Source organism: Pelobates fuscus, chromosome 4 (genome assembly GCF_036172605.1).
Source record: "Pelobates fuscus isolate aPelFus1 chromosome 4, aPelFus1.pri, whole genome shotgun sequence".
Classification (NCBI taxonomy): Eukaryota; Metazoa; Chordata; class Amphibia; order Anura; family Pelobatidae; genus Pelobates; species Pelobates fuscus.
The window spans coordinates 382167479-382195365 of NC_086320.1; the positions used below are offsets into that span (position 1 = coordinate 382167479).

At 42.7% G+C, this 27887-nt stretch overlaps 2 protein-coding genes across 3 annotated transcripts in view; one reads left to right on the forward strand and one right to left on the reverse strand.

The window, feature by feature from the left end:
• The first annotated feature begins 7914 nt into the window (after nt 1–7914).
• LOC134608189 (uncharacterized) lies at nt 7915–21299 on the forward strand. Its single transcript, XM_063450852.1, has 5 exons — nt 7915–8123; nt 10290–10475; nt 13842–13949; nt 14854–14934; nt 21090–21299. Exons 1-5 carry the CDS (start codon nt 7962–7964, stop codon nt 21231–21233), a joined length of 681 nt encoding a protein of 226 aa, XP_063306922.1. The 5' UTR covers nt 7915–7961; the 3' UTR covers nt 21234–21299.
• A 3927-nt stretch (nt 21300–25226) lies between these two features.
• Nucleotides 25227–27887, reverse strand: part of KLHL18 (kelch like family member 18) — a 29541-nt gene continuing 26880 nt past the window's right edge. For both annotated transcript variants that reach the window (XM_063452831.1, XM_063452830.1), the window contains exon 10: nt 25227–27834. In XM_063452831.1, the coding sequence (XP_063308901.1) occupies nt 27448–27834 (387 nt within the window). In that variant the 3' untranslated portion in view covers nt 25227–27447. The remainder of the gene's footprint in view (nt 27835–27887) is intronic.

Genomic DNA, 27887 nt, shown 5'->3' on the forward strand with positions numbered 1-27887 from the left:
CAGGGCACTATAGTGCCAGGAAAACGAGTATGTTTTCCTGGCACTGTAGTGGTCCTTCAAAGACTATGTGGTCACCAGGTTCGTTTTACCATTTGTGGTGGTCCTGCCCCCAGGCAGCTTCGTTCCGGGCTGTGTTTGTTACTCTAGCCTCCCATGTATTCATAAACCCATCACTCTAATCATTGGCTTTTTTTTCTCCCAATGATAAGTTTATTAAAGGGAAAACAAACTTACATTGAAATGCATTGTAACAACTCACAAAGAATTTGTAGCTCTCAGGTTGCATTACAAACAAGTAAAAAAAAAAGAAAAAAGGATATTGACATATCTGCTTTCCATAATAATTCTGTGCCAATTGCCCTTAAGGTATCTGCCATGACTTCCTTAATACAAACTACAAACATTTAAATGATTAATAATATTTTAGATTTGTGTTCTCGTCTCCATAGCTCTAGCCGGAGCTCGGGAAAGAAGACAAAATGCAGATCTTTGTTTTGTGGCTCTCTTTCTGTCTCCAAATGACCGTCTCAATATCGGTGCCTTCACAGGAAAATGAACCCATTACAGAGATAAAAACAATTCAAAATTCATCCCAGAATAACGACACACTGAACGATCACAGCGACAAAACCAAACAGGTAAAAGCACAGAGGATGGATGGATGGGTAGAAAGGGAAATAGATAGATAGAGAGACAGACAGACAGACAGACAGATAGATAGACAGACAGACAGACAGACAGACAGACAGACAGATAGATAGATAGATAGATCGATAGATAGATCGATAGATAGATAGATAATAAACTCGTTTGAACAAGGTCATAATAAAACTATTGTACCTGTAACATTTTGTAATTGCCTCATTTATTGTTAAATTTCCTCTTTATAATATTGTAAAGCGCTGCAGAATAAGTTGGCGCTATATAAATGCAAAGACTAATAATAATAGATGATAGACCCATCTCTTTAGGAAAGCTTATGACCTCCCAGAGTAACCTCTACCTCACGTACCTGTCCCTTGCTCTCTCCTAAAGGGCAGCACTCTACTCTCTCCTCCAGCTCTGCCTCACTCCCACCTTGTTTGATTGCTATCTCCTGTCCTATTGGGTTTTACGCCCCACCTCTCATAGACTGTAAGCTCGTTTGAGCAGGGCCCTCATCAACCTATTATTCCCATATGTTTTAGTAATTGTCTCATTTATAGTTAAATACCCCCTATGATAAAATTGTAAAGAGCTACGGAATATGCTGGCGCTATATAAATATCAGTAATAATAATAATAATAGACAGACAGAAAAATAGAAAGATAGATAGATAGATAGATAGATAGATAGACTAAGATAGATAGATAGATAAATAGACGGACAGACAGACAGACAGACAGACAGACAGACAGATAGACGGACAGACGGACAGACAGACAGATTTTTCTAAACTGATGTAAATAATATTCCTTGAAATTTCTGAACTCACTTTTTTTGAGTGTTGGAGAAGTAATTAACTAAAACACAAAGATATGATGTGATGCTTTGATGTGTCCAGAGTGGGCTGACTGGTAGATGATAAGGGGGTATAATCACTCTGTTATAAAAATACTCTTACTGTAGTGATTATAAGACTACAGCAAAAAGATTGAAAAACAATAGAGCGATAATTCACTAAACGTCTTGTCCTCCCTTAATTAGCTCAATGAAGAGGAATCGGCCGGTGGTGGTGACAATGGAAAGGCCAGAGAAGACAATAAAGGAGATGAAAGCCCGGACAGTGGCAGTGACTTCCCTCCTGTTGCTTTGAAGAGTGGGTCTTGTTTAAGCTGTATTTTGAGATTTCTACGTGATTAACACATGACAACCTGGTCTACGTTGGCATTTTTTTAAAATCTTGGCAGAAAACATGAATCTGATCGCTAATCAAATAAATACTGTGAATGGAGATGTAGTTTGTTTGTTTTATTGATGGGTTCGAAGTAAGGTATTGGAAATAAAACGTCATTCTCGACTAACGGGATGGATTTGTGTTGTTTTATACTTAGCAGTAAATTCTCCCATTCCAGGTATTTGGGAGGCCTCCGTGAGGATTCCAATCTCGGTAAACTTTTAAGAACAATGTTAGATGCGGCTCCTTTTCTGTCTTGAAATCTCCGTCTTGACATCGATATGCAGTCTCATTGCTCAATTCTCTTCCACTTAGCGGTAAAATCACTTTGTTTATGCAGCTCTGGCCACGTCTCCCTGTATGTAGATTACACCGTCTTCCTAAACACTTTCAGACAAACAGGATATATTTTTAAACTTCCCTTATTACTCAGTGTGTTTCATTTAGAACTTATTATCTCCTACTCTGTTAATTGCCTGCCAGAACCTGCAGCACCCTCCTATGTGTGATAAAAGTAAATTTACAGAGCAAGAGACGAGAACTGCTAGTTTTGCTACGATCACAATTGTGGCCTTAAGCCTCTTGCATGGTGCTAGTGTTCCTTTCACAAAGAAAGGGGTACAGTTGGGTAAGTGCGGGCGCTATCAGTCTTCGGACTTCTTGTAGAAAGTAGAAAGGAACTCGTCCATGCTGGAGCTTTGCAAGGTTTAAAGGGCGCCTGTCGTGCTCATTAGATTGATCATAGGACTTTGTCTACATATTGTGCAGGCAGTTTTGCTAGTAAATGTATATATGGAGAAAAAACAAGTGTAATAATAGATTTTTCTCCCACCTGTCAGTCAATGCCTCGGCATGTCCCCTGCTCTCCTCCCATGCGCTGCGGTTGCTATGGAAACATGACATCGCTCTGTCCTGACACCGGCACGCTGACATCGATGCGTCCCAAGCAGGCAAATCATAGAAGAACCGAGGTGGAGCAGAGAAGGAGTGGACTATGGTCCGGAGATGGGTGTTACAGGAAGCATGAAGATGGTTGATTAAACATAGCTATAAGCATGCCTCTATGTGTTCATAATATGTGCACTGTAGTAATTTAGAAAATTGTAAGAATTGTATAATTATATGATGGTATACGTTCATATATCACACTTTATAAAGTATAACAAATATGGTATTGGAAAGGGTATTAGAGAAACCAATTAATATAAAATATACAGGCCCCAAACAGTCATGATTTTGGCGGGACAGTGACAATTTGGGGGCCCTGTCCCACTGTCCGGATTTTGTTCTATCCACGGACAGCACAGTATGAGCTCAAAGAGAGCTAAGCGTAAAAATATGGACTATTTTTTGATAAGTCTCTCTTTCTTAAAACCTGGATTAACATAGGGGTTAATGGAGCTGAAGCTCCAGGCCCATGCCCATGGAACCATTTTTTTTTTACTACTTTTAACATGCTCTTGCTTTGTGCAGGGGGAATAAAGTACGGGGACTTAGGAGGGATGTAGGGGAACAAACCTTCTGTGGACTGGCTGACTAAAAACTAGTTAAGGTAAAGCTGACTTTGCGCACTATGCAAATGCTCTTGCTGTTCGTGAGGCTCCTGCGTGAACACCAGGCAAGGGAAGCGTCTCCTTTTGGGATACGATTGCTCCTGAATGCTGGTTGGCGTTAGTCTATACGGAATAGCAGCCCAGCAGAGCACTCATTACTTACTTCCCTTGCGGTTTCACACTTATGTCACTGGTGTGAACCAGTGGCGTACACACAACCCATGGGGCCCCGGTGCGAAAACTGATCTGTGGGCCCCCCCCCTCCCCGCTTACTCTGCGCGGGCTGGGGCCGCAACACATGGCGGGCGGGCACCTGGTCGCAGGGCTGCGACCCATGCGACCGCGGTATGTACGCCAGTGCATGCATAAACACATACACTTAAAGGACCACTACAGACACCCAGATCAAATCAGCTCAATGAAGTGGTCTGGGTGCCAGGTCTCTCTAGTTTTAACCCTGCAGCTGAAAACAGCAGTTTCAGAGAAACTGCTATGTTTCACTGAGGGTTAATCCATCTCTAGTGGCTGTCTCATTGACAGCCGCTAGAGGATTTTCTGCGATTCTCACTGTGAAAATCACAGTGAGAAGACGCTGAACGTCCATAGGAAAGCATTGAGTAATGCTTTCCTATATGGGCGGTTTGAATGCGCGCGTGGCTCTTGCCACGCATGTGCATTCGGAGCTGAGAGGCGGATCGGGACGGAGAGATCCCCAGCGCCAAGGGAGCCCGGCGCTGGAGAAAGGTAAGTGCTTTAGACACACACACACTCTCATGAACAGACGCACACATTTACTGACAGACACACACTCAGTGACAGACGCACACAAACATACTCAGTAACAGACACACACACTAACACTAACACACTCACTAACACACACTCACTAACACACACTCACTCACTCACTAACACACTCACTCACTAACACACACACAAACTAACACTAACACACTCACTAACACACTCACTAACACACACTAACACACTCACTAACACACTCACTAACACTAACACACTCACTAACACTAACACACTCACTAACACACTCACTCACACTAACACACTCACTAACACACTCACTAACACTAACACACTCACTCACACTAACACACTCACTAACACACTCACTCACACTCTCACTAACACACTCACTAACACACTCACTAACACTAACACACTCACTAACACACTCACTCACACTAACACACTCACTAACACACTCACTCACACTAACACACTCACTAACACACTCACTAACACACTCACTCACACTCTCACTAACACACTCACTAACACTAACACACTCACATTAACACACTCACTAACACTCTCACTAACACACTCACTAACACACTCACTCACTACCACTCTCACTAACACTAACACACTCACTAACACACACTCACTAACACACTCACTAACACTAACACACTCACTAACACACACACACACACTCACTAACACACTCACTAACACTAACACACACTCACTAACACACTCACTAACACTAACACACTCACTAACACACACTCACACACACTCACTAACACACTCACTAAACACACACACACGTTTTTTCTGTTTTATTTTTGTAATTTAATCCCCCCAGCCTCCTTACCTGTGTGAGAGCTGGGGGGATTCCCTGGGGTCCAGTGGTGTTGCTGGTCACCCGGCTGGCGGGCGCGCGAGGGAGCACTGTCCCCTGGGTGCTCCCTCTTCAGCTCCCTCGCGCGCCGCGTACTGATACCGGAGCCGGAAGATGACGTCATCTTCCGGCTCCGGTTTCAGTGCGGTGCGCAAGGGAGCTGAAGAGGGAGCACCCAGGGGACAGTGCTCCCTCGCGCGCCCGCCAGCCGGGTGACAGCAGGGCCAGCCTCGGGGGGCCCGGAGGTGGCCGGCTCCTGGGCCCCCCAGCAGAAGAGGCTGGCCCTGTGGGTACATACCGGGTCGCAGCCGCGACCCCTGCGACCCTGGTATGTACGCCACTGGTGTGAACATTCTAATTAATTGGGGTGAATATTCTAATGGGTCACCGGGGTAGTCCTCGTTCGGGAGATGAACGGCTATTGTTCGTGTGAGTACTCCCGAACGGGGAGACAGGGCACAATATGCAAAATACTAAGGGGAGACACACAATACAAGTAAGAAACACACGAGTAAGCAGTGGTTCTGCCACACAGACTATATACCAGGAGCTTCTGCCGGCTAGTAAGAAGGGAAGGAATGGACAAGTGAGTGCCGGGGGACATCACAGAACTGTCCCCAGAAAGAGTATAACTAGCACATCATTAGATGTGTTTGCGCCAAGATCAGGGCTCTGGAACAGTGCTGCCTGCCTAGTCTGCCCTTAGTTGGCCAGCCTGTGTGATTGTATCCCTTTTTCCGAGTGGGTCAGCTCCTTTACCCCACCCACCGATGGGATGGAGATGGGGGGATGGAATGGAGAAAGGAAAACAAGAGATTAGCATAGGATTTGTGTATTTTTATAATTCATCCTGGAACTTTCCCTCTGGCACCACCTCCACCAGATATATGACACTCGAGAGGTATAACTGTTTTAGGGTTTTCTGTTCTGTTGATAAGATTCTGTAATTAGACCCATCATGGTTGCCAGCACCAGGCCCAATGGGCTCTTAATCCAGCCCTGCTTATAGCCATATGAGCATGCTAATCGGCTGCTGTGACTGTGTGACGTCATTGTAGTAGGTTGACAATTATGTTATAAATTGTTGGGAAAGGTAGGATGGCTTAATTGTTCACTCCAGACACCATAACCACTACAGGCTATTGAAATGGAAGCAGTCCCTGCAAATGGAAGAGAACAGTTTCCATCATTCCTACCTCCACAAATATTCTTTTAAGTTGACTCCCCTACATGTTGATGTCACCTGAGGAAGCCCACCCCATGGGCACAAACAAACTCACTGCATTAGTGTCAGTCTCCTTCATCTTAGGAGCTATGCTGAGAGTAAGACTTTTCCCAGCAACGTTCTATGTCCAACTCAATGCACAGCACTCATAGCACATCTCCTGCGAATGAAGGAAACTGGTTTCAATAGCTGTGTGTGCTCACAGTGTACAAATACTTGGACAGCTCAGTGACAAATCTAGACTTCCCCATATGATGTCAGTGTGAGGGTGGGTGGAGCTTGGGCACTGGGAATTAACCTGAAAATCGAAAAACCAGCAACTATTTAAACAGTTAGGTAAATCTGTAAGCAGTGATTTGTAATACTACAATAATCTCTAATAATGCTATAACATGCAGTGATAGAATATATGCTGTACTAATACAATTAGCTGTTATAGCACAGGAAGCTGTAATAATATAATAAACTGTTATAATACGATTGTAATAATACAATAATCTGTAATAATGCAATAGGCTGTAATGATACACCGAGCTGTAACAATACAATAAGCTGTAATACGCATGTAGTGGTTATGGTGTTGGAGGGTTTCAAGTGACACTTTCAGAGTTAAATTTCAGGTCAAAATAGCTGAGTTGAAAATATAGACCACTTGGAGATATTTCCACTTTCTTTTATTTGATCTAAAATGTTAAAGTCACTTTTAATTCACATGGAATTCCTGACTCGCACAAAATGAAAAAACTTAAATTTAAAAAATAAAAATGTCAATATGTTAAATTAGCAAAACATTCCGATTCATCCTGGTGGGAGGATACACAGATCAAACGTTTTTCATGTAAAGGTTCTAAGCACTAGCCTTGTGGCGAGTGGAAATATACCCTAGGAGAATTTAAAGTAACAATTACAACCTAACGAGTCCCACAGGACATTAGATCTCCGCTTACACTGCACCACGAAATGTGCGAAAATAGCCAAAATACATCAGATTCTGGTTATTGCACAAAATTGTTGTCTTTCAGTCCCAACTCCAGATCAGTGAAGACAAACCGAATAATGGGAATTCAGAAGATGGAGGGATCATAAAAGGGACGTGAGATAACAGTGGGAAATTCAACAACGTGGCTCTCCCTCTTACAGTCTCGTTATATCTGCCAGTGTGTGTATTAAGCACAATAGTAGATTTTACTGGGGTTAATGTAGATTAAAAAACTAAAAATAATATGTGCCAAAAATTAGCTGAAAATTAAATATAAAAGTGTCAGCAAAAAGTGTGACCTAAAAAAAAAATTCTATATCATCTGTGACAGAGCCACGTTATCGTGCTATACGTTATCATTGTGTTATACTTTCATATAACATATACTGATAATGTGTGGTTACATAAATGAACAAATTCAAGAATTCCTTTCTTTATTTCTTCTCTTTAAATCTCTAATTCTTTATTCCAACCTATTCTACCTCACATGATGCACAATCAGTTTATCGTCTTAGTGAAGACGGTGATATTACTGAACTTGTTGTACTGATTTTGGCACGTGCTCTTTAAATACATAAAGTAAACAGGAGCTCTGATCTCATGTCCAAACCTGTAACAAGGTGATTATTCTGCAGAAGGACCAGCAAGGAGCAAACTGTGTGGAGGACAAATTCCCCAAATGAATACGGGGCAATGGATGAGAACCTTGGTCGTCCTTGGACTCTTTTTGGTCATCGTGACCAGCCTAACGGAGGATGCGATTGACCAAACAGTGGAGGTCTATAGTCCAGAAACCAGTGTTGTCTTCAAAACGTTTGAGATCAGCCCTCAGAATGAAGAGGTAAAGCAGAGATAACCATTTCATAGTCTAGAAGGCTGAAGGCAAATCCACTAGATTATTATTATTATTATTATTATTATCATTATGTGAATATTTATTGAGAGGCCAATTTAAAATATTGGATAATATCATATTCTTTAACATATATTATCACTCACTGATCTTCATCAAATAATGTCTCCTTATTCCCAGTACTAAGCGGTTCACACAATGTGTCATGAATTCTGAGTTCTCATCTTGTTTTGTCTGAGCTGTGTCCAGTCATTAGTGTTAAACAATCTTAATCTCCGTACCTCTCCTACAAATAATGGGATCCCTTAAAGATTACATTACATATACTGTTTGATGAGATATTTGGAGGCAATAATCACACATTGTACTTGCCCATCAAACTCCAATGAATATTATTAATTTATTATTATTTTAATTATTATTATTATTATGTATAGTCCTTCTGGGCTGGCTGGATTAAAATCAGAATAAATGTGTTTTGATGCTCCCTGTATATTATTATTATTAAAATATGGAAATAGTAATTTGTTTCAATAACACTTTATACAAGATATAAATAAGCTATATATGAGCAGGGCTGCCATCACACATTTTGGGACTTTTTAAACAACTCAAGGTCTAGCCCCACAGTGCCCACCCAGAGTCTGTCCACAGGATGCATTGTATGTGTAGTGAATGCAATGTGTGTATAGTAGATGCGGAGTGTGTAGTGGATGTAGTGTGTGTGTGTACTGGATGCATTGTGTTTGTGTAGTGGATGCAGTATGTGTAATGGATTAATTGTGTTTGTGTAGTGGATGCAGTGTGTGCAGGGCGGCACCACCGTTAGGCGAACTAGGCATTCGCCTAGGGCGCCGGGCTGCTGGGGGCACCCACCGGGATATTTCTGGTGGGGTTCCCCTGTCCTGAGCCGCTGCGCTGGGCGAGCGGCCCCTCCTCAGGTTACCGAACAGACTCTGTGTGGTCCCCCTTGTTAACACCTCGTAATCACCGACCACCCCTGGCTGTTAATCACAAACAAGCATTCCCTGGATGGCCGCCATTCGTATATACAAAAGCATGTGTTCACACAATCTTGTCTCCCGAACACAGGCAGCGGTACATGGTCGTGGACGGCATGGATCTCTGAGTAGGCTACGCAGGCCCGTGATCCCCGCTGAAACTTGTAACCCTGCCCGTTTGAATTCCCGAACAGCAAGGAGAGCGGCGTTCGGGAGTCGAAATTCTATCAAAACTAGCACTGACCCGTGGATAAGTCGACTCTGCGTTTTAAAATGAAGTTTACAACTAAAATTTCTTGACTTATACACGAGTATATATGGTATATGCACATTGGGAATGAGTGGCATTCACTTGGTCTTCCCAACAATTCTCACTTTATTGAATACCCTAATAGTTATCAGCCTATGCAGAATGTCTGCATCTGACTGCTCAGTCTTTAGATAAAGGGAGAGAAATTTAATATATTGCTGAACGTTCTGCCATATATTTCCCCAGCTGTACAGAAGATCACGCTCAAAGCCAACTCTGCTTTTAGTTGGTCAAACAGAGCAGGGCGGGAACCTGTCACCACCTGGCATTTGGACATTCATTAGTATTTAATGATACACATTATTTCATTAAATTACTGATGCATTAACTTGTGTAATGAAAAATGACTGTTAATGTTTCCAAAGAGCGAAAAGGCATCTTTTAACAATTAAGACAAATCCCTCTCTGACTGTCATCTTACAGTACAATTTTTTATAACAAATATTAACACGGTTACACTCTTTTGTGGGTTAATTTACATTATCTATATTTGGATGCACATTGTGACATTAGTCAATTCAATTTGGAACAATTTGCTGTTACATAAAAACCAATCAGAAAATGTCAGAATTCTAATATATACAGACTCAGAAACAGAACTCAAAATATCCAAATATGACAAATAAAAATACATTGCCAATTTCCCACAAGTCTCTGTTTTGTCAACAAACTGCAATATTTGCATTTAATGGATACATCAAACATGTAATCAACTATAACATTATTTTCATGGATAACTATTGAAAATATTGAAATAAAATGATAACATCTCTCCTTTTAGTGGTTTTTTTTGGTTTGTTTTTTTAATATAAACCATAAATAATCTTCTTTTATCTTCCCCAGGACAATAAAACATTTCAAAGTTATTTCTCGTATTTGTTTCATCCCGTGTCACGCCATTCCCTCTCCCGGTTTATCCGGTGGTTTAATGAACCTTACAGAAATTCCTGGAGGAAATCGCTCCCCTTTGCTTTCCATTCTCCCAAAGATAAGGATTCCAGTCTACGAATCCGAGGTGCAGGCAGAATGGTAAGTGCTCAAACAGGCGTTCTTATACTCTATCCAGAGAGGTGAGATAATAGATTCTGGTGCGACCGGACAAGAATCGCTGGTTATATTGTGGAGTGTGACTACTTTGGCGAGGACAGATCGGACACAAGAGTAGTGATGGACTGACAGTCACAGGTGGTGCTTCCCAGACAGCCTATAGGTAAGGAACCAGTCTGGGATCAGGCAAATTCATGGTCTAATCATTGGGCCAGGGTCAGATTACCATAAAGGCTGATGGAGCAGAAGCTCCAGGCCAATGGAATAGGCCTATTGTTAAAAAAAAAAAAAAAAAAAAATTTTTTTTTTTACTACTCTTCACATTCTCTTTCTTTGTGCAGAGGGAACTACGTTTGGGAACTTAGGAGGCATGTAGAGAGGAACAAACTTTGTGTGGGCTGGCTGACTATAAATTAAATTAGTTAAGGTAAAGCTGACTTTGCGCCAGGCCCGGACTGGCCATCAGTCACACCGGCAAATGCCCGGTGGGCCGCGATGGCCATAGGCCCAGGCCGGCAGGGGAGTTCAAATGACCTCCCAAGCCGGTCAATGTAGACCCTGCGCTATCAGAGATCTCCCTCACCGGCCCACTTGCACAGACATGCGGCTGGGGAGGGATAGGAGGACCCAGGTTCCTCTCGCGAGATCCGGAGCGTTGCCATGGAGCTCTTGCTGCTTCAGGCTCTCTAATACATGTTCCTTTTCTTCTACACTCACTGCATCCACCTTTTCTTTGTCCTACACGGCATAATGGGAGCTAGTAAGAAGCAAAAGAGAGGAGTGGTCAAGTGAGTGCCGGGGGACACCAGGGAACTGTCCCCACAAAGTGTAGATCGAGATCATTGTTAGATGTGTTTGCAGCAAGCTCAGGGCGTTGTCTGCATTGTACCCAGTGGTGTTTCCTGGTTTTGTGCTGCCCTAGGCAGGACAAAACTCAGGCACCCCCCCGCGCCACCCCCACCCAACCTTTACCCCGTCCCGCATTCTAAATACACACACACACATTCACTGACAGATACGCATACACTCGCTAACAGACACACTCGCACTCAGTAACAGACACACTCGCACTCAGTAACAGACACACTCGCACTCAGTAACAGACACACTCGCACTCAGTAACAGACACACTCGCACTCAGTAACAGACACACTCACACTCAGTAACAGACACACTCACACAGTAACAGACACACACACTCAGTAACAGACACACTCACACTCAGTAACAGACACGCACTAACAGACACGCACTCAGTCACTAGCAGACACAAACTAGCAGACACACACACTCACTAACATACACACAGTCAGACACACACACACTTCACAGGCAAACACACTAACAGACACACACACTCAGTAACAGACACACTCACACTCAGTAACAGACACAAACTAGCAGACACACACACTCACTAACATACACACACACACACACACACACAGGCAAACACATCAACAGACACACACACCAACAGACACACACCCTCACTAACAGACACACACACTCACTAACAGACACACACACTCACTAACAGACACACACACACACTCACCCTCACTAACAGACACACACTCACTAACAGACACACACTCACTAACAGACACACATTCACTAACAGACACACACACACTCACACTCACTAACAGACACTCACACTCACTCACTCACTCACATTAACACTTTTTTTTATTTATTTATTTTTACTTCAACCCCTTCCCCAGCCTCCTTACCTTTGGGAATGCTGGGGGGGGGGGGCGCATCTTTTTTCCCTGGTGGTCCAGTGGCTGCTGGGCTGCTGCTGGGCGGTCGGGCGGCGCTCTTGGGCGGCTGGCGAGGGAGCACTTCATCTGAGCTGTCTGCTCAGCTCCCTCGCGCGCCGCACAGTGCGGCGCGCGAGGGAGCTGAGCAGACAGCTCAGATGAAGTGCTCCCTCGCCAGCCGCCCAAGAGCGCCGCCCGACCGCCCAGCAGCAGCCCAGCATGTCTGTTAGCCGCAAGGCTAACAAGACATTTGCCTTGGGCGTTTGGGGGGCGGCTTTTTTTGCCGCCCCCTAGAAAATGCCGCCCAAGGCAAATGCCTTGTTTGCCTTGCGGCTAATACGCCCCTGATTGTACCCACTTAGTTGGCCAGCCTAACATGCATTCACGCCAGGTTGACATTCCAATTCTCTGGAAGACCCACCCACTTTCTGAGCATGTCCGCCTCTTTGGGCGTCAGTTGCCCACCATTTTACACCACCCACTGACGTCCTGCTGAATTCTGTGAGTTTATCTCCAGCACCACCTCCATCAGATACATGACACTTGGGAGGTAGAACTGTTTAGTGTTTTCTGTTGACAAGATTCTGTAATTAGACCCATTGTGATTATCAGCACTAGGCCCAATGGGCTTGTAATACGGCTTTTAATTAAAATTTGAAATTCACATGGAAATAACTTTAAAGGAACACTATAGTCACCTAAACAACTTTTGCTTAATGAAGCAGTTTTGGTGTATAGGTCATGCCTCTCAGGTTTTACTGCTCAATTCACTGCCATGTAGGAGTTAAGTCACTCTGTTTATGTTTATGCAGCCCTAGCCACACCTCCCCTGGCTATGATTGACAGAGCCTGCATGAATAAAAAAACTGGTTTCACTTTCAATCTGATGTTATTGACCTTCAATAATTGTATCTCTTTCTCTGTAAATTGAACTTTAATCACATACAGTAGGCTCTTGCAGGGTCTGGCAAGCTATTAACATAGCAGGGGATAAGAAAATCAAAATTAAACAGAACTTGCAATAAAGGAAGGATAAACTTTAGATGACTCTTTACAGGAAGTGTTTAGGAAACCTGTGCAAGTCACATGCAGGGAGGTGTGACTAGGGTTGATAAACAACATGATTTAACTCCTGAATGGTAGAGAATTGAGCAGTGAGACTGCAGGTGCATGATCTATACACCAAAAATGCTTCATTAAGCTAAAGTTGTTTTGACTATAGTGTCCCTTTAAATTCTCACTATAGTGAATATCAGGATTCATCCAGGGACACCCGGGGCATGTGCTTGGCTTGCCCTATGGCTAGTCCAAATCTTGGTGAGAGAAATGGCATAAGAGGGGCCAATATATAAATAATTGCTACTGTGAACTCTATAGGGGTAATATGCCTTTACAGGAACCATAGCAGAAAAAAGGTAAAATTATGATAAAAATATAAAATATTTTTATACATATGAACAGATACTAATTGTAACTGTGGCAACATTTTGCTCACAAACTCCTTTGTTTTGTAATGCATTAATTTACGTTGCTGTTCCATTGATTGATTAATTGATTGATTGATATTTTCCTTGTTCTGTAGAAACCTGTACTCCCTAATAGCATGGAATTTATAATCAAGGGAACCATTGCCACGTGCCAAAAATTTAACGGTTCACTCGACGAACCTTGTACCCTTAAAGTTAACAGCGTAAGTACCTTTACAGCTAATCCCTATACAGCCGATCCCTTTACAGCCGATCCCTTACAGTCGATCCCTTTACAGCCAATCCCTTTAACCCCTTAAGGACACATGACATGTGTGACATGTCATGATTCCCTTTTATTCCAGAAGTTTGGTCCTTAAGGGGTTAAAGCCAATCCCTTACAGCCGATCCCTTCACAGCCGATGCCTTACAGCCAATCCCTTACAGCCGATCCCTTCACAGCCGATCCCTTTACAGCCAATCCCTTCACAGCTAATCCCTTAGTTGATCCCTTTACAGCCAATCCCTTTACAGCCAATCCCTTACAGCCGATCCCATTAGAGCCGATCCCTTACAGCCAATCCCTTTACAGCCGATCCCTTTACAGCCGATCCCTTAGAGCCGATCTCTTACAGCCGATCCCTTTACAGCCGATCCCGTACAGCCGATCCCTTTACAGCCGATCCCTTACAGCCGATCCCATTAGAGCCTATCCCTTTACAGCTAATCTCTTTACAGCCGATCCCTTTACAGTCAATACCTTACAGCCAATCCCTTACAGCTGATCCCTTTACAGCCAATCCCTTTACAGCCGATCCCTTACAGAGCAGGTAAATAGTAATCTGGTCCCTGTCTGATGTTTGACATTCATAGTAGAATACTGTAAGTAAAGAACAAACTCATGGAACCGGCTGCTTCTGTATAATTCTTAAAGAGCTGGCTGCTCACTGTAGGATGTATTGAAAGGAATATTTTCGATTAGAATGGCTAAATTGGAATATTCTCCTATTGCGTTTCCATGTGTATATTAGCCTAAAATCTGAAAGGGACTTTGCATTGTTCACACTGTGGCCATGTTAGTGAATAGACCAGTCTGGTTAATAATACTGTTTTCTTTTTAATCTCCAGATCGTGACGAATTGCTCGGCTTCCTTAAACAGACAGACACCATTAAAGTACACAGTTAAATGTTACAATGGAACCACCGAGGTGCGGTTACCTTTTTATAGCACGTTTTTGTAATTACTTAAAGTAAATCAGTAAACAAAAACAAAAAACAAAAATTTAAAGGGTTACCCCAACCCACGACCACTTCTGTTTTTATTTCAAGGGGAAGCCTAGAACTCCCCACCCCCTCCATAAAAAGCTATACTCCCACCCTTCCCTTACTCTGAGCATGCGCATGTGACGGTCTCAATGACCACAGAGAGGGAAGGAGTGATGGGGTGTGACGGCAGTCAGGACGTGGAAGGACCTCCTCTGGCATTGGTTTATCGGTAACTTCTATCTTATTTTCCCTTTTTTTTATTTATTTAACCCCTTAAGGACCAAACTTCTGGAATAAAAGGGAATCATGACATGTCACACATGTCATGTGTCCTTAAGGGGTTAAAAAGGGGGCTGGACAGACTACAAGTGACAAATAAGTTTTTATTTAAATATTTTAAAATAAAATAAACAAATCATACAAAAAGGGTTCAATTAACTCTTTAATGGTTGATACAAGTAGTGTGTTTATTTTTACACGGCTTTAGGGAATGCTCCCTATCTCCTCCTAGAGACAGACGAGCCATGGGATGCGTTCTCACTGTTGTCACGTTAAAATGCACATCCAAACCTACGCGATGTGATAAAAAACTAAGATGTAACTGTTCATGAATATTAAAATACACCAAACTAAATAAACAAAAATAGTAGGCACCAAAAGACGTGGACAGGTTTGCAGTCTTCAATAAATCAAATTCATATACATATAGCATACTTACATTTTATTGATCGACAATTGATTTCTTTTGATAAAGGTATTTCAGCTGATTTATTGTCTCTGTATCTGCCTAATTCAATTAGTTTCTTTTTCTGTATTTGTTTAAAGGGATTCTACAATAGGAGGGATGTAAAGTCGTATTCCATGCCCCATAGTGCCCTCTGGTCCCCTCCACAGTGGGACATAAAGGGTTAAAAAAAAAAAAAAAAAAAAAAACACCTTTGTTTACTCACCCAATATAAGCGCTGGGCCGGCTCCTCGAAAGTCATCTAACAAGGGGACCTAATGGCATGCGTGGTGAGCGCATTAGGCCCTCCTCATAGGAAAGCATTACTTCAATGCTTTCCTATGGAAACGTTACTGATGCCGGTTGTCCTCATGCAGAGCGTGAGGACGTCCAGTGTCAGTAAGGCGACCAAAGGCCCATTAGCAACCAGGAAGTGCCTCTAGTGACTGTCTGATTGACAACCACTAGAGGCAGTCTTAGTCCTGAAATGGAATTATTGCAGTTTCTCTAATGCTGCAACATCAGGACTAAGAGGGACAGAGACACTGCGCCCAGACCACTTCAATGAGATGATTGGTGCCTATAACCCTTAGGTCCCCCCCACCCTCAGTGCCCCACTCCCACTGGGCTGAAGTGGTTGAAACCCTTAACCCCTTAAGGACCAAACTTCTGGAATACAAGGGAATCATGACATGTCACACATGTCATGTGTCCTTAAGGGGTTAAGCTACTTACTTTAACCCTCTCCTCCTTCCTTTGGAGCGGAATGCGCATACGCAGCCAGAATTGCGCACGCATTAAAAACGCCCATAGGAAAGCATTTCTCAATGCTTTCCTATGGACGTTCTTGAACCTGAATGCAATTTTTGCATTCAGCGTTGCAGAAGCGCCTCTAGCGGCTGTCAGAAAGACAGCCACTAGAGGCTGGATTAACCGTGCAGTGTAAACATAGCAGTTTCTCTGAAAATGTGATTAATCGTTCCAGACATATCATGTACCAGATGTGATCATGGACATGTACATCCAATCCTTCCTGACTACTGTATCGCCAACATGCAGTCACTACAGTACTAGTGTTCACTTTTACAAAGAAATCTGCCAGCCACCTGAAACAGCGGTGTCCAAGAGATTGTTGAACGGGCACTGGCTCATGCCATTGTACGGAACACTGGTGAGACCTCACTTGGAGTATTGTACGCAGTACTGGAGACCGTACCCCGTCACGAGCAGCTCGTCCACGGTATCCATCACTGTGACGGTAGTAATCTGTATCACCGTCCAATATTCCCTTTTTCCCAATAGTAGCACATTCCCAATAATCCACAGGAATAAATATCGCGGATATCGCCAAATAATCCACACATGAGCCAAAGCTTAATGCTGGAACAAGACTGATTTACTGGAAGCAACAGGCATTTAATTTATACAGTAACAGACTCCTCCTCTGGGCCAGGCTAGATAATTGAGTTTCAGCAACATACTAAACTCAATTATCTGCTGGCCAGAAACATTACAATTTTCAACATTTTTAGAAAAGTACTTTCTACAGCACATACACATATAACATTTACATCCCTGGGTAGCTGAGGATACTGGTGAGGCTCACCATGTGGTGGTATCCGCTTTTACAGTTCCATGAAATCAGCAGCAAGAGCCGGTCTCCGTTCGCGCCTAATTACACGAAAACTATCATACGAACGTTGCAGTTGGTTATCTAGAAATGCTCCCCTTGTTCGGTAGATTCCACCTCCCGAATGCCGTTTGATTCGTGGAGTGGAAAATAGACAGCCGGGACTTCTATGGTGACCGGGTGTTGGCGGAGTTGCCATGCCGAAAACCGTTCCAGGCAATTCATGCGCAAGTCCCACTGACCGCATTCGTGAGATTTAAGATGGCCACCATCCTTTGTTCTCGCCACGTGTTTGTATGCCGAATGGCAGACACCTAGGAGCAATTAAGTTGCGGTTTCTCAACGTTCCAAGTTGTAATTGCTACCCAGGGTGGTCTCTGTTCGGTAGACGAATATATTGTTCAAATACATAGACAAAACAAACTGATTACAAGCATTTAAACAGCAGGGGGAGGATATAACCGAAGGCACACAGGTAAGTACATGAAAATCCTTTACAATCAACCTCTCCAGAATACAGCCTGAATACTGAACTCACGTAGAACCAGCAGGTGTCACTGCTTAAAATTACCAACAAGATTACCATAGAGGTGAATGCCGCGTGATGTTTTCGGGTAGCGAGGATCGTTCGCGCACTGAGAGATTTATGCTATGCTTATAATTTATGTAGATTACCTTGGTATATTGAAGGCTGCAAATCCGTGCATTATTTTGGTGCATACTTGTGTCTGTTATTTTGGTGCAATATTTCTTAATACAGAATTGTATTTTTCATTTTGTGCACTGCTAGTATGCTTGTATACGGATTATGGCATTGATTAAGGACAAAGGCACCTGGTTTGGACACTGCGGCATTTATGTGAATATATTGCTGTTTATATAGGAAGGCACTCCATTAACTAATCTAATGAGATGAATGGAATAACAGTTGGGAGTAATCTAATTATCCAATAAGTCTCTGCTAGGCAGAGGTTTATGGGATAAGCCTTGTCCCCATAGACCACAACGGTTTGCTCCTGTCCTGGTAGACAAACCCACTAAGCCAAATATCACACTTCGCATGCAACTTTACTTTTTAAAATTTGCCATGTCATTTTTTTTAAATTCATTATCTAGATAAAACATGGTTCTGTTTTTTGTTTGTTTTTTACAAAAAATCCCTTTAGCGCCATAAAACAATCATGGTTTGATTTAGAAAATGGAATGACTGGGGGGGCGGAGCCGAACGACCGAGCTGAGCACACGCACTAAATGAGAGCTCCGTACATCTCTCTAATAATTACCCATCAGGGAGACCCGAACCCCGACCCAAACGAGCAACAGAACCCGCCAGCAGCGAGCAGACCATAATGGGTCGAAAAACAAAAAAAATGAAGCCAGACAAGCCCAGAACGAGCCTAAACATAGGCGAACTCTTCAGACAGGCAAATGGCGCAACGGGGCCCAAAATGGCCGCCTGCCCTGAGGCCTATTCAGACACGTCGGACGACTTCTATCCCGACGAGGTGGAAGAAAGACTGACGAAACACATGCCGGCACCAACCTGCCCGGACTCTGACCCGGTCACCACTACGGTCCTGAAGACACTCCTGGCAAACCTCCAAGCCACAATTCTGGCGGACACGGCTAACATCCGCGCAGAAATACGAGGCCTGACAGGCAGACTGGGAGCCCTGGAGACCACGACAAGCGACCAAGCCCAGCAGATAACCACGCTCCAACAAACCGTGAGGGACCTGCAGCAACAGGCAATGAGGCATGACAGCCGTTTTGCCGCACTGGAAGACAGGAGGCGCAGTACCAATGTCAAGGTACGGGGTGTTAGGGAGGAGATCCTGGACACGGAACTACCGCACCTCCTCAGGCGCCTATTCCAAACTCTGCTCCCCCAGAGACATGGGAAGACAATGGGGCTGGAGGGATTCTTCCGGGTACCTAAAGCAACCAGGGCCCCGGCAGCAGCACCCAGGGACCTGGTGGTTCGCTTTCAGAATATGAGGGACAAAGCCGCAGTCATGGCAGCCACTAAAGGCCGCACACCCTACGAATTTGAATCCATGTCCCTCACGTTCTTCCAAGACCTATCAGGAAGCACCCTAGCGTGGCGGAGGTCTCTCATACCCTTCACCTCCCTCCTCAGGCGGCATAACCTAGAATACAGAGGGAAGAAAGAGCGCATACTCATGGTCTGCAAAGGAGAGGAGAAACACCTGATCCAGGACCTCGAGGAAGCCACTAAGCTGCTAGATGCCCTGGGACTCCCGCAGGATTCTATGACAAACATAAGACCTGGCGCAGCGGACCGTACATCCCACAGCTGGGACCCAGCGAATGCTATCCCGTTTGTGCCCGGACGAGCCGCCGCAACCTCGTATGCTGCTAACACCACTTGACTTATGCAGCGGGACTACCTGCCAGAGACTTTCCATTGTTAAGAGTTACCAAAGTTCTATTATACTGCTTAACGTTTTAATCTCCCCCCACACATAAAGGAGAATCACAGACACCGCAAGCATTACTCCCCCAGCCTGCCTGGATGGGGCATGAGCTCACACCCCACACTAAAAACCTCCCACCCCTAGGAAAAGGGGACCCCCTACCATTACTAGCACCATGACCACTGCACGACACCTCAACACCCGCAGCATGGACAGTGGCGACAGCCTCTCGAGAGATGCCCTGTCCCCGCTCCCAGCGACCGTCCTCAGGTACCGACATCCCACGCCCAAGTCCAGACAGTACGTATGTAACTACAGACGAGCAAGTCCGGTGAGCGTACCCAGAACAACACCCTATCGCAACACCGACACTTCACCACAGACACCACAACGTAGTCTAATGGGGCACAGTATCCCTGGTCTCCATGGAAATGGAGTACACACTGACGTCCAACCAGAGTAATTCCCCTAACACTCCCATACGAACACCACATGGACTTAACAGAAACCGGTGCAGCATGGTACTCAATGAGACTGGTGAGGGCTTACAAACACTGCAGGGGCGAAAGCACCACATAGAACCAACTTATACCAAAACCGCCTAGGCTGCCCAAACGTCGAACGCATACCACACCTGCTATATCAATAATGTCAAAGCCGGACACACACTTTTAGTATTGAGTATGCGTTGACACTCTAAACACCATATTAATATACACAGTTGCCCTTATTGAGCTTGATATAGTGGCTACTGCAATTATACTTTTCTTTGTTTAATTCTTGTTACCCGTTAGCTTCCAGAGGGGCAAAAATGATGTTAATTCATTTACTCGTACTTAACTAGCTTGAAGTACTTGATGTTTAAAAAAAAAAAAAAAAAATATGTTATAAAATATATGGATTGCCTCGCTATCGTGGCGCTGCAAACTCCTCATGTAACCCTTTCTGCACAACAAAAATAAAGAATTTAAAAAAAGAAAAAAAGAAAATGGAATGTCTGTAATAATTTCCAGAATTTTATTTCAGACATATATTATCTGCAATATAACTTGTATTAATAATACGGATAGTGCACCCATCATGCGGTTCTCCCCTTAAGGTACACAGTAATTTTCACTTGCAATGTCAGCTTATTTCAGCTCTTTCTCCTGTATATATGAAGCTTGTGGGTCTCATTTAGCCATTATACTGCACTGGGATATATGCTACCATTTAAAAATATTAATAACCTATAAGCCTCTTTGTATACTCTTACAAGTTTTGTTTGCAGGATTACTGACATCCTGTGTCTCTGTTCTATCTCAGAATCTGGGAACGGAACCAGACGATGTTACACAGATATTCATCGGCAGCAATGAAGGCTCCAGGGAGGAAGGAAGTGGAACAGTTTCTGTAGAAACCTATTCCAATCTTTCCCGCTGTTTGGGATGCATATTTTGGTTGATTTAATAAAGTCTAATAAATAGAGATTGAGCAAACCTGACATATCAAGGCTCACCATACTGACAAACATCCCAAATTTACGGAAGACTCTACTACTGGGTAAAGTAAACACCTTCTATTTCTAAAATTCTATGAATGCTGAAATTCTATGAGATGGGATAAAGGTGAAAAAGTAAATGTAATTTGATGTTATTGCATCACCAGTTCAAAACCATAAATGTGTTTTCTCCTCTTTCACCAAAGCCATCACTACTTGTATATGTTTGAAATTGGGAGGAGCTAGAGATTTGCTTGCCAACAGCCTGCTGTGTCCTTCCCACCCAAATCAAAGAACTGTGTAAAATTCTCATTGCAATGAAAAAAAATGTCTTGAGCTGAAACCTAATGATACATTTTCAATACCGAACTTAGGTTAATGGACATTATGTGTAGGTTCGAAGGTTGCAAGGCCTAAAGTAGAACTATGATGATAAGGCTATGTTTGAACAGGCACGGCACACATTTAATCACCAGCAAATATTAAAATATTGCTTCCCCGTCAATCAGCGTGGCCAAGACAAGTAAACAGGGAAATCCCATGAAGTTTGTAGAATCTAAACATTTTTAGCATGAATTTGTGTAACATAGAAAGTTACTTTAAGGGGACACTATAGGCACCCAGACCACTTCACCTACTTAGTTACATAGGCTGAAAAGAGACATGCATCCATCAAGTTCAGCCGTTCTCACATCTGTTTTTTGCTGTTGATCCAAAAGAAGGCAAAAAAAATTAAAAATAAAAAAAACAGTTTGAAGCACTTCCAATTATGCAACAAACTAGGAAAAAAAATCCTTCTTGAACTCAGAATGGCAGTCAGATTTATCCTTGGATCAAGCAGCTATTACCCTACAGTGAAAATTTATATAATTGAATAATATGTTTTTGTAAGTAGGCTTCTAGTTGCTGTTTAACCCCTTAAGGACCAAACTTCGGGAATAAAAGGAAATAATGACATCACACATATCATGTGTCCTTAAGGGGTTAAACATTTGTAGGGACTCTGATAAAACCACTTCTTCAGGCAGAGAATTCCACATCTATTATTGTTCTTACCGAAAAACAAACAAAAAAAAAAAAAAACAACCTTTCCTTTGCCTTAGACTAAATCTTCTTTCTTCCAGTCTAAACGTATGACCTGGTGTCCCATTTAAAGTCCTTTTTGTGAATAGATTTCCAGACAATGGTTTGTATTGGCCCCGGATATATTTGTATAATGTTATCAGACCCCCTATACTAAAGAGGGTTACATTTAAATTAGTCCTGCAATGTAAGACATTGCAGTTTTTGAGCCACCTCTAGTGGCTGTGTACCAGATAGCCACTACAGGCACTGTATGTCGCCTGATGCTGGACGTGTGAGGACAACCGGCTTTAGTAATATTCCCATAGGAAAGCATTGATTCGATCTCAGTTCCCTATCCTAAGGGGAAGGCATAATGCGCTTGCGGCTCACGAACATTAGGCCCCCCGTCAGCGGAGTGCAGACGCAGCGCAGAGGGACATCGGCGCTGGAATCGAGTAAGTAAATAAAGCGTTTTCAATGTATTATTGGCCGGGGAAGGACCAGAGGACCAAAGCACTATAGAGCTTTGTATTCCTAACACTATAGAATCCCTTTAACCCCTTAAGGACACATGACAAAATATTCCGTCATGATTCCCTTTTATTCCAGAAGTTGTGTCCTTAAGGGGTTAAGGTATACTCGCTAATTTCAAAATTTTAGGCCAGAAATTTGAAATACACTTTGAATTTCAAACAAGTCTCACTTTGGTAACTAACCCTGTGTAACTTGAACAATACTGTCTGCAAAGTGCACCATGTCATTCTGACAGGCAGGCTTTAACATCGGGAAAAGGGCATGGTTCAGTAAATCTTGAGCCTAGAGGTAACACAATGATCTTGCTCAAAGAGCTGAAGAAAAGGGAGGTGCGAGCATACAGTTGTTTAAATTTTCCAATAAAGGTCTGTGTGTTGATCTAGAGTAATAAAAAGTCCACACAGTCAATGCATGTCGCCATCATTTTAATTAAACATAAAAAGTGATTACAGTATAACAGCGCTCTTAACATTCATTCATTACATAAAAATCAGGAAAATAGTCGGCATTCAGCAGCGCGACTGTCAATGCTAGTTCACCCACACGTTACGATTCAACACAAAGAAATTAATTTCACATTAACGCTAAGTATATCCCGGTAATACAGTAAAGCAGGAGATAATGATTGGTTTTAACTCTTTGTGACCAGTAGCCAGTAAAGCAGCACCTCTAACGTGAGACCGCAGAGGCCTCAAATTTTATTTTTAACCCTTTGTGCAGAGAGTAATGCTTGTTTATCTGTCATAGAAAAGATTAGAATCCTTATACATATATACACAATAAAAAACACACAGATATAAACATCTGTTTCTACACCTAAAAAAAAAAGCACAATACTTTGATCATTTTAATTCTGGGGATAAGCAACAGTAGCTCCACCAGCTATAATTCTTAATTTGGAGAGACGCACACTGGCCAGTAAGTGAATTATTCTAAACAGTGAGGAGCCACTCTGTGAGAGCAGAGGTCTCTGGGGTTTGGATCTCTGCATAGCTGCCATACAGACTCCATAGAAAACATTTGATAATGATCCGATAGGATTGGCATGGTTACCTCATAACACTTACACATAAGATAAAAATCAGCATAATAAAGGAGCCGATAGGATGTAACTGGAGAGGCTATTCCCGGTGTATTTTTTATACATAGGTCTCCAGCTTGTAGTGTGCTCTATAGTTAGAACATCAAGTTACAGAATAATTGCACAGAGCAAGTTTCCTAAAACTAGTCGTAGCAGAAACCTTAGCCATGATTGCGGGGTCTTCAAAAAAAACGCTTGCATTGCTAAGGTAAATCACCATTTCTTTGGAGTCTTCTCATCTTAAAGTGCCCGGTCATGGTGGGTGAGAGAGTTTCTACTCTCAATACAATGTACTAAGCAAAATAACTGCAAACGGAGGAGGGGGGAGGAGTTATATAATTTGGGGGGGATCCACAGTCCTATTTAAAAAGGTCAAAATCACTACTACATCAATATGTGGGCGGCATACACACAATGTATGATGGGGATCCAGCACATACACAATGACCTCACTTAGTTATTGGCGAAGTTTCCCATCTCTCCTGGGACATACATAGAACATTGGAGATTGTTGCGATCCATCTTGTTACCAGTCGTGAGAAGCCTTACCATTTTCATAGCTTGCAAAAAACACCACATGTTCCACAAACGCAGACATGTACATGTATGAAGTTCAGGATTAGGACAAAGGAACCCTAGAAAACCCATCAGTCATTATGGCAGCGAAGATCAAGAAACCGTTTTCCAGTAATTCCAATCATGCTTTATCACTTTCACAAAGAGTCCCCTCTCTCTCTCTCCCCCCCTCCCGCTGGCTAAACCTGCCTGAAATTATAAGAGATGCAGCTGATCAAATCCCAATTAATATGGACTGGGTTTAGATGGCTAGATGTGTAAATTGCCCTTGCTAACTAGCCTGCAAAATAGCCTGTACAGTTCTTTGGTCGCAAAAAAAAAAAAAAGTACATTTAAATAGTTAATATTTCTAACTTAAGCCTGGCTGATTTGAATCAGTCACCCCACCCTGTGGGCTGCAAACATAAATGGCAGAGTTGTGACTATAGGAACGTTGGAGAATTTTCCTAAATCAGTGCATCTGGTCTCATTTTTAAAATCTAGTTTTCAATTCACTGCAACTGTGTTCAATGAATACATTCCTGGAAGAATCTCCAGAAATCCATGAGAAAACCACTTCCACCAATCAAAGCTTTGGCATCCTAGGGATGTATTCAGCACATCGAACAAACACACATTAAGAGATTAACTACAGACTAATGGAAAATACAAAGGCCAGAACAATAAAACCATAACGCAGACCGAGTGGATTTTTACAAATGATTACAGACAGCAGGAGTCTGGAACTCGTCTATTCAGATATCCAAATTAAAACACCAAAAGTTTAATAGAATGAATATATACTGTGCCCTTCCCCCCATTAAATACTACACAAAACAAGTTTAAATAGAATTTGTTTCACAGAGAAAGTCTTAACCATTGATAGTAGAATATAAGGAAAGTCTGTCTGTAGTATCACCTATTATCACACGTCAGTCCCATCAGACTTGGAATCTATGGTCAGTGTTGGAGAGTGTACGAAACCATTATCTATATCGTTTACCCCAGAAAGCAGGTCTCTGAAAAGCAACCAGAAATTAAATCGTTCGGAAGCAAAGGGACCATTCAGTAGAACTAAGATAGGGTAATGGATACTTTTAAAAAATCCATACAATAATAAAGTAAAAATTTACATCGAAAGAAGATGTCATGAGGGGACCGGGGTGGGATCAATGATACAAGGTTTACCAAATACTACAACAGTGAACATGATAGCACACAGATCTGCTGACCTCCGAGAGACAACAAAAAGACGTGACGGTACATCGACTGGAATGGGTTTTAGGTTCATCGCTCATGTAACGTTGACATTTCCAAAGGTAGATTAGAATTGTACATATTTGGCGGTTTTCATTCATTCTCACAGTCCAGAAAAGGCCAATACTTTGGTCATAAGAAATTATTACTAAGCTTTACATATCGGCTTCGGTCAATAGACTTTCAAATTTCTGGGCTATTTGCTGCAGATTCTACACATCATGTGAGCCTACACACACACACACACACACAAAACAAAAATAGTTTATGTAAACCTAATATTGCACTATGTATTTAGAGACTAAACTCCACTGTTTGCCTTCATTGCTTGAAGACTAATTAACAGAGTTTTGCATACGGTTTGAACTCAACAGAGCAACATACATTTCCAACAATGTTCTGGATACTGGGACTGCCAGATGGAGCAACTATTAAGTGTCTGGTTACGCTCCAATGTGAGGTTGTGCTCACGACAGCTTGATTGAGAAGATCCTACAAATTACAGAACAAGGCCATGGCAGTCCACCAGTTTTTCTACCACAACTCCTATTAACCTCATCTGGTGATCACAGAAGCTCAGCACTATTTTAATGCCCAGTAATGCTTAGATGTGTAGCTGAGAATGCAATGCAGATATTTTGCAGAGTATCAAATACTCTTTCGAATTTAAAGAAATATAAAGTTTGCACAAAATAGTCTTACAAATGGACTAAATCTCATGCCTCAATGCATAAAGATAGATGGACTAATACACGTGTATTCCCAATTCATTCTTATATTCTAACACTTTAATAACCAAGGACTGCTGGCCACGGCTCACCATACAGAATTACTAAGAAAGGTACATTATGTTGCTAGTCACCCTGGATGGACTTGTGGAGGGCAAACAATCCTAACATGGGCATTCATTTGAATATTGATAGATCGCAGTAAAATGTTTTAAGAAGGATCAGACAAGGATAATGCCATGAATACAAATATAATGAAAAGCCTAATATCAGCGATGGGGAAAAATGTATATAAGAACATATCAGACACTGGACAGAATGAAAAACATTAATTCTGAGATGAAAGTTAATTAAATTAAATAAATGTGCCAAATAAATGACGTAGCATCCAGGGCTTTAGAAAAACACTGGATTTGTTTAAGGAGAATATATGGCACCATAACAGTATCTTGGTATTGTCTGTCTACTATAAATAAGAATACAAGCTATGCCTATTAATTGCAAGCTCTGTGACAGCAGAGACAAATTCTACCATCCGCTCATACAAAGCTAAATACACAGCGCTCACAATCACTTTGGTGCAACAGCTGCATCAGTGTACTCGAAGGAGCTTTGTAATCCAAACACGGTCTCTTCAAAACCCACGTTAAGTCCTGCAGAGTCAGGTCATTGGGTATCACTGCATTGTGATGTTCTGAACCGCACTGGTCATCAGACCACGAAAGACTGATCACTAAATACATTCTTTTGAGAGAGTTAGTTGCCTCTGTAAGGAGATTGTCAGAAAGTTACTTGGATAATATAAAAATGAGAAGGATGAACAGGATAGCCAAAACGTGGAGTGGACTTGAGCACCTGGAGATGTACCTTATTGTCTTAAATTTCACATTAATAAAAAAAAAAAAAAAGGATGGACGCCAAGGATGTCCCTCATAGGATGGGGAGATCTGGCGTCCCTAGCTGCTATATGGTTAGAAGAAGTATGCATCCCACCCCTACTCCTCCTTCGTGACACACCATTGGGGCCATGAATGTCCAGCGGTTGGTCTCGGGGTCATACATTTCTACTGAGTTCAAGTTGGACTGGCCATCGTAGCCTCCCACGGCATAGAGGCGGCCACAGTTGGCCACTAATGATACGCGGCTCCGTCTAGTGTTCATAGGGGTGATGAGGTACCACTGGTCGGCTATGGAGTTGTAAACTTCGGCAATGCTGAGAAAAGCTGAGCCATCGTATCCTCCGCAGACAAACATCTTGCTGCCCAGAGAGGCAGCACCGTGGCGGCAACGCTTGTTGAGCATGCTGGCTACAGGGTGCCACATAGCTGTGTGATGGTTGTAATATTCCATCTAGGGAGAGGGGGGAAAAAATGCAATATGAGAACATTAAGAAACCTCAAGCA